The sequence below is a fragment of the Neopelma chrysocephalum genome, unplaced genomic scaffold (genome assembly GCF_003984885.1).
Source record: "Neopelma chrysocephalum unplaced genomic scaffold, ASM398488v2 Primary Assembly neopelma1_22, whole genome shotgun sequence".
NCBI classification, from domain to species: Eukaryota; Metazoa; Chordata; class Aves; order Passeriformes; family Pipridae; genus Neopelma; species Neopelma chrysocephalum.
Genome location: NW_020897689.1, coordinates 28,544,637 through 28,552,853, shown reverse-complemented (window position 1 = coordinate 28,552,853; position 8,217 = coordinate 28,544,637). Strand labels below are relative to the sequence as shown.

At 42.3% G+C, this 8,217-nt stretch overlaps 1 protein-coding gene across 2 annotated transcripts in view; it reads right to left on the bottom strand.

The window, feature by feature from the left end:
* Positions 1–563: 563 nt before the first annotated feature.
* MTCL1 (microtubule crosslinking factor 1) overlaps positions 564–8,217 on the bottom strand; it is a 49,935-nt gene continuing 42,281 nt past the window's right edge. For both annotated transcript variants that reach the window (XM_027676454.1, XM_027676464.1), the window contains exon 12: positions 564–1,798. In XM_027676454.1, the coding sequence (XP_027532255.1) occupies positions 1,589–1,798 (210 nt within the window). In that variant the 3' untranslated portion in view covers positions 564–1,588. The remainder of the gene's footprint in view (positions 1,799–8,217) is intronic.

Genomic DNA, 8,217 nt, shown 5'->3' with positions numbered 1-8,217 from the left:
CAGCGATGGGATAACATGTCAGAGCAGTTCTGGGGCTCCAGAGAAAGCATGTGGCCAAAGAGATGGTTCCAGGCAAAACAGCTTGAGAGGTTCCCACCTCTTGGAAGCAAAAATTCATGGCTGCATTTACTTCTCAGTGTTAGCCACCAGTTTTACAGAAGTCCTGGTTTTATTGGTCTCTGTGTGTAATGCAGATGATCCGTAAGCTTGGATTAATACTGGACATGCAATATTTTTGGTATTATGTTTAGCCAGCTGGTTTTCACTCCCATAAACGACTGAAAGCAACAAACCATATGGCCTCAGCGAAAGTCAGGAGATGGCACCCACTATTTTGTGGAGTTCAGTGAGGGAATTTAGAAAACTTCTCATGGCCTTATCCAGTGTTCACAGGTGTATGTAGAGTACAGCATAATATTTGGCTTTGCCATGACTTATTTCATACAAGGAAGCATTATGCTTCCCTTACGAGTAAAGGAGGAGTTTGAGGGCTTTTTTTCCTCCCAGTTAAATGAACCTGGGAAGTACCATCATAAAAAAACATCACAAAGCACTCGAGCAGCTTGTAAATACTGAGGGTTTTATTTCCACTTCACATGGTCTCCAGCAGACGCTTAAACAAGACCAGTTACAATTTAGTATGCCCAAAAATCTCCATGGTTTTCCCAAAACAAAGGAAGTTCTCAGTAAACACTGTACATTGCCAGTTGAACTGCTAACAATAATTTAAAAACTCTTTTTGTATAGTCAATGCAAGAATACCAACAATAAAAGTACAGTACAGGTAAATTCACAACAATATTACAGTGAAACAGATTGACTCACATTTATGTGATGGTACAGTAGCAGTATGTACATGCACTAAAGTGCGAGGACCCAGAGGCATGCAAGTCAAGTATTGTAGGTGTATTTTACAGCTAACTCCATAAGACTTTCTGAGGCATTCTTTTTTTTTTAACACATTTTTTGTGTTTACCTGTATTCCCCTCCATCTCAATTGATCACAAGTCTAGTGAATGACCTTAATGGCTTTCTTCACTACTTAAAAGGTATCGCTTCAGACACTTGAAGCATCTTAAAGAACCTTACCTTTAAAAACTGATAACACTGACATTAAAATATAATAAAATTAACTTAAGACCCTAGTTTTACATGAAATTAAAAAAACCCCAACCCAAAAAACACCCCCAAACCGAAACTGAAAGTATAACAGTGCAAATGTAACCAAAAGGCAGTCAGTATTTGGAGAGAGCGCGAGCATGTATTCAAATTCCCTTAAAACTTATTTTACATTTTATTTTAAATCTTACTTTATATCATTTTAACCTTTTTTTTTGATTTTGTTAATATACTGTATGTAGAAAAGATGGAGACAAAAATAGTTTTCTCAGCTATGAAAAAATTAAGTTATTACAGGCACATTAACTGTTTCATTCTAGAAACACCTCTGTTTCCCAGGTCGGACATTCAGCAGCTGTTTCTGAGAACATTCTTTGACCTTTCCAAGTGGACCTCCCTCCTTCGTGGCAGAGACAGCTGGCGGGTGACCTGGTGGAGGCAAGTTGCGGCCCCCCATTCTCATGCGGAGTCAGGCCGGCTCGCCTCCCTGGCTGGGGGTCTCTGCCAGAAGCTCCTTGCTTCCGCACTCCTCTGAGGAAGTCAGGTCTCCGGTGGACTGCGACTGTGAGGCAGTAGGGGAATGTGAAGCCCATCGTGATGGTGGGCGCCGGTTTGCTGGTCTCTCTGGCCGGGAGAAGCAGGGTTGGAGGGACGGGGCTAGTGCAGAACAAGGTAGTTCCTTGGCAGCCAAGAGAGCAAAATAGCGGTTAGTGACTTGCATTAGAGGCTGTCTGGATGCGCAAAGAATTAAGGAACAAAAATGTCAAACTAAAGCTAAGCATCTGTCATGTGGCAGGACAAAAGCAAGCAGCAAACATCTGGCTGTGTGTGGGCTCCAGGAATCTGCATATGTGTCCATGATTTATGGAACAGGTAAGGGAGAGAATGAAAGAGGTCTGAGATGAGTTGAAGTAGTTGACAAACTTCCATTTGCTAATTCTCCTTGTGCTAGAAAGAGAAGAGCTGAAAAGTACATTTGCATGATAATTCAGGAAAATCCACCATTCATTCACTTTACTCTAGGTGCTGACCTGGCATAAAAGGGCTGGGTTTGGCATTTGCAAGAGACGTGAAAATCAATGGCTGACTCCTTTTGTCTGCTTCAGAGTTCAGAGTGACATGCAGGAGACTTCTTAGCAGTGGAATAATGACTATAGGTGTAGTTACGACCTCCAGCTGGGTTAAAGATGAGGCTTACCTACAGATTTTGTCTTCTGGAACATCACTTCTTACTGCCAGCTGCTGAAGCCTGAATTACAGGATTCAGAGGTACTGAATGTTGAAGAGGACATTCACAGAAATGGAAGAAAACGGGAATTTTATTACTCCACCAACTTTCTACTGTTCAGGCTTGGTTAGCTTGCCTTTGCAATTAGAAACTATCTACAGCTGTGATTTTTCACCCTAGCACTAAGTTGGTAATGCCTCTAACATTTATGGACTTTCCTCATAGCGCAGCTGGGCTTCCTGCCTCGCTCTGAATGCTCCTTACACCAAGGTGAGTGACTGTGGGAGCAAATCTGTCTCATAGTGCCAAAGCCAAACTTCTGAATTTCACTGCATACTTTGTGATTTATAAAAGCAAATCAGAGGAGTTTGTCAATCTATAGCAATGTGTACACTAAGCAGCAGTCACTGTAAAGGACAGAGGAGTTCAATAAGAAGTCTCAAAGTCAGAATGCAAACTGGCAATAAATGAAGAGAGAGACCAAAAACAATACAGTGCAAAGGAAAAGCTCTGGCACAGTAAGGCACAGGGAAACCAAGGCAGCAGTAGAACAATGCAGTAGAGATACAAGGATTCAGCACACTGTTTCATATGGAGAAAGAGAAACACAACTAGGGATGGAGAATATTGGGAGTGGGTAACATGATGTGATTGGCAGTGAACAAACAAGGTGATGTGCCATTGAACCTCTCCATTGGAGTGGGAAGACCAAACACAAAGACAAAAACATGACAGAAAGATCAATTTTGAAGACACAGAGCTGAGGTATGAGAAATGGAGCTGGTGAGACGCTGTGGGGAGAGAGTGCATTTTCAGACTTGGGGAAGCCTCAGTGAAGGGTCAACCTTGGTGCCTTTGGGAAATGCACAGCCAGCAGGGAACTGTGCACCAGTGCTTGAACCAGACTTATGCCCGCCTGCTCTCAGGACTCACATAGAGCGAGGCCAGTGAACCATTGCAGGAGCTGGTCAGGGGGCTATGAGTCCTCAGCCTGAACCACTTCTTACCTCTCTGTGTCCTCACCTCCCATCCCATCCCTGTGCCATAAACTTCACGACCCTTGCTAAAACAAAAGTAAGGCTGAAATATAAATCGGTGCTAACAAAAGGATTGACTGTGTGTCCTTACTTCACCTTATCCCACTGTGCCTGGGGCAACATATGGTCTGTGAAAGCTACCAATAGACTCAGATTTGTTAAGAGAAATCTATCTGCACAGCAACACTCATGGGCAGCAGAACACGGAGAATTGAGGCTATGAGATTTGCCTGGTTTTGTCTTAGCCTCTTTTTAAACAGAGGCTTAAAATGATATCTTTATAGCATTGCTTGCTTCTGGCTGCTTTATCCTAGTTTCAGAGCAGTAAATCAGAGTTAGCATGGCGATAATGAAATTTATTTCCACTGCTGCCTTCCAGTTCAAGAGCCTCTCTCCAGCACACCCGCAGATGTTGGTCAGCTTTTACCGAACAGCGGGGTTAAGCTCATCTTATCTGTGATGTACACATGCCCAGTACCACACAAGGCTGTGCTGATGGTGGCTCCAGGGCCAAAAGTGACTGGCAGCATAATCTTATAACGTGCTGGCTGCTGAGTCAGTCACCCCCACCTGCTGTGTGGAAATCCAGCCATGACAAGGAAACTGTGGAATGGTTTGTGAAAACCCTTCCTCACTTTCCAAACGTAGCTGTCATAGCTAGAAATGTTTTTAAAAAAATTATCTTGTGGGTAATTTAGTTTGGTTGTTGCTTGGGTGTGTGGGTGTACAGGCAGCACTTCTTAGTCTGAACACTGAAAATGGGAAAGATTATTTCAGCTTCAGTTTCCAGCTATTTCCTAAGCCAAGCTGTCAGCCACCGTGGCTATGCCTATACTAATAAAAAAACAAACAACAGTTTTCTCTTTTCTCTGAGGCGGAGTGAATGGTCACAGCTCATGTCTGCGCAGTGTCATCCCTTCACTGCAGCAACTGCAGCCACTGGCCAAAACTGGGCCTGGAACAGCTTAATGAGCAAAAGTGACTATTAGCCACAGGCTGGTGCTGGAGCACCCTTCCCAGCCCTCTCCACCTGGTGCTGTAGCCAGGGCTGGAGGGGAGGCACCCTGGGGCAGCCAGAAGCCCTGTGCAGTGCTGTGTATTTGTCCAAAAAAAAAAAAAAAGTTTGATATAATTCTGAATCCCTTCCCAACCCTTTTGCATACCTTCGTATTGGTTTTAAATTTTGCCAATTTTTAAAAGTTCAACAAAAAACCCCAACAGCAAAAATTTTGATTTAAGTGCGACCTCTTCATAGCCTGTGCTGCTGCAGGACATGGCAGATGAGCTCCTATCCTGAGCGTTTCCTGACTGTGACATACGAAGGACCCCACAAGGATATTGGGTGGGCACTGGTACCTCTGGAGCTGTGATCATTTATTTCCCTTTGTTAACCCACATGTTCAAAGATGACCGCTTTCGGAAAGCTCTGGAAACAAGGTAGAAAGGACTTACAGCAGTGAGGCAGGCAGGGTTAGAGTCCCCAGGGGGCAGTTAATAAGACAGTTTGGTTCTGGACAGAACAGACAGAAAAGAAAAAGAAAGCAAGTAGTTGGAAAGAACTGTTTTAATCGATTATTTTTTTAAAGTGAAGATTTCATGTCAGCAAGGAAGAAGTCTCCAGATGTTACTACTCATTCAGATCATGTTACCACTGTTATCACAGGGAAACTAATAATCAAAAATAAAAGATAAGCCGCTAGCAGAAAAAGATTTAGAAAGGAAGGAAGCAAACAAACCAATCTTTTACAATCCCAGCACAGTCTCAGAAGAGTAATAGCAATAAACAAAACAAACATTTCTACTCAGCAGAAAGTTATCCTTTGCCAACCTTGATTAGGGCAAGGGAAAACCACATTACTATGAAAGAGGAATAAAGCTGTATTTTTTCCCTTTGTTTAATTTCAAGAGAGAATTTCTGTTTATGAAATCTTTAACAATTGAAAAAGTGTCCGACATTTTGTGTTGCTCAGGTTTCATGACAGCCCATTGCCTAACCATTTTCCCTTGTTTCTCTTTAACAGTGATGCTGGATGGAAGACTCAAACTAAAGCAAAAGCCCTTTAATTCTGACAACACCTTCCGTAATTTTTCAAAGTCCTCCTTCCATGCTGAGCAGTTCAGTGGCAAACATGCAGCAACTGCTCTGCCTCGGCAAGCAGAGGATGCAGCACCTGCCCTCTCCTCTGTGGGTTTGTGTGGATGGTCCTTTCACAGTGCTGTCTCCAGAAATGAGTCTGACCCTCAGTCCAGGGCTGTTGTGCAACCACACCCCTGCTAGTCGTGGAAGTAAAATGTTCATACAGCTCTTACGTTGTTACTTAGGCAATGCTAATCTGCATTTTTAATAATATAAATCCTATGATATGCAAGATAGTGGTTTAGTCAATTAGCAGGGTAAGACACTGGTAGGCCACACTAGGTAGAATAAATTTACTTGTAGGCAGCTCTGGGTGAGTTAGAAAATACAAAGTTATTGCTACTCTGTATGCATATACACTCACATGCTCACATACTTATATATGTAAATACATGAATATATATATGAACTAGATTTCGTATTTGCAGCAGAAATATAAAAGGATATTATGTAACTAAACAACTCAGAAGCTCAAATTAAAGTCACCAAGAGATGCTGTTTAAAATGCAAGTTTAAAATCATTTAATATACTGTGCCACAACTGCAGAAACCAGAAGGCCAGAAGGTGGTAAGAAGGTCACTTATCTTGGCCAGAAACCAACAGGTGAGGGGGAAGCAGAGCAGGGATCTATAGGAAGGTGGCAACGTCTTGTCAACGCTTCCTCAAGAACAAGCCTGCCTCCTTCAAGATCATCATTTGCTGAACTGCTGTGCCTGGCTTTGTACAAAATGTACCAAGTGGAATTTGTACAAAGTGTAATTTATGTGGTAGGTGTAATCCACAAATAACCCAAGGCATCTGCAGAGTATAAACTTATTTGTGGTTTTGTTTTCAGCAGCAAACCCATGCTCCATTGAGTACACCTTGCACAGCACCACCTCACCTAGGAAAAGCTAAGCTTATCCTGTGAATGCCCACTACCTTCTTTTTCAATGCACAGTCCTGAGAAATGACAGGATCACCCAAAGAACGTAACCTGTGCATCTAGACAGCAGTCATAACAGCCAAGTAGGAGCTCCAAGGCAAAACAAGTCTTAGCTCTGAAGATCAGAACTCAAAAAAATCAGCAAAAGATACTGAGAATTCACAAAAAGGAGCAATTTTCTGCCGTTTTGATGGTCAATGAGTTTTTGCTAAATAGCATTGACCCAAATCTCTCTGTGCATCAAACTCAGGTACCGACGCTAGTTGCATTTTGCCAACAACAATTTATAATGATGCAGGATGACATCCGTTGATATATTTGAAATCTACTGAGACATTTAGAAGAGACAGGAGGGAATCAAGAGTTTCCAGGGATGCCTTGAAGGCAAAGCTGAGTTGAACCTGCAAGAGTTCAACATACTTTCTAAAAAGGACCAGTAATGTAATCTCAGTATTTCAAACTAAGATAAAAATACAGAGATAACTAGAAAAAGTCAAATAAATGAGGCTGCTTTCCACTTTTATTCACTCTGAGGTATGTGCAAAAAGACCAGTTTCACTCACTAATATTTATAATGTGCATGTAGTTTCTTTTTTTTAATGTAAAAACTTCCCTACTTATATCTGTTTAAACTGCATATAGGGAATATATCCTCAGCTTTGGATCCTCTGTTAAGCAAAAAAGATCACACCCTCAGAGCAGTACCTACAAAAGAGGAACGGATTGCACATTGACACTAGCGCAAGGCAAACTGCAGACCAAAGGTTCCAGCACTCAGGTCCCCAGAGATCCTTCAAGTCAAATGTTGAGTTAGGAAACAGGCTTTGAACCTTCCCTTCTGTGGCTGAGACAGGAGGGCTAAGAGTCTGCCCAGTGAGGGCAAGGTGAGATGTCTGGTGTGTACAGGGATCAAGAAGGAGCTGCTGCCCTGCAGCCAGGGCTCACCAAAATCATCAGGATGTCAAAGGGGCAGCACAGGGCAGAGAGGATGACAAGTGACTGTTCCTGCCCTGGGCAATATCACCAACCAGCAGGGCACATGCCATTTCAGCGCTGCACCAGAAAGGCAACATATAGTGGTAAGAGCTGGGCAAATTCAGCTTTTCCAGGCCTTCTCAGTTACACTCTCAAGGGCATGTGGGTTCACCAGAAACAGGATGTTTATACACTCTTAACTGAAAGCTTTCGTCCATCTTGACACACTCTTTTTTTGTTGATTGCTCTAGCGCACAACTGTACCTGAGCCTGACCCCTAACATCTGGGTACACTTCCTGAGACAGATGATGACTGTCACACTATTGATGACAAAATATCAATAAGTAGGTACGTGCTTAGACTAGTTGATTGTATGTATATATATTTTTCTTTTTCTTATTTTTGTAAGGCAGCAACAGTTAGTACCAAATTTCATGCCATTTAATCACATTCACAGACCTGAGCCAAACTTAACCAAATACATTCAGAAAACATATGCTGAAGGCCCTGAAGCTTTGGTTCAGGGTATCGTAGAGACTATTTTTCACACAAACTTGTTAACACCTGTTTTCATGTAAGAGAAAGAAGCTATCTTTCCATCCAGCATAAAAGAGAAATTTACTCAAACCTGAAGTCCCTAGAGCATCTGCACCATGTGGTGTGTTTTGAGACAAAAAATCCTTACCCCAGCCATTCAGAGAAGAACCATTTTTATCCTAGAAAGATAAAATTCTTCTGATGCTTTCAAGCCAAATAAGCTGCCAGGGTAGAAACTTAATTCTTTAGTGAGTTCT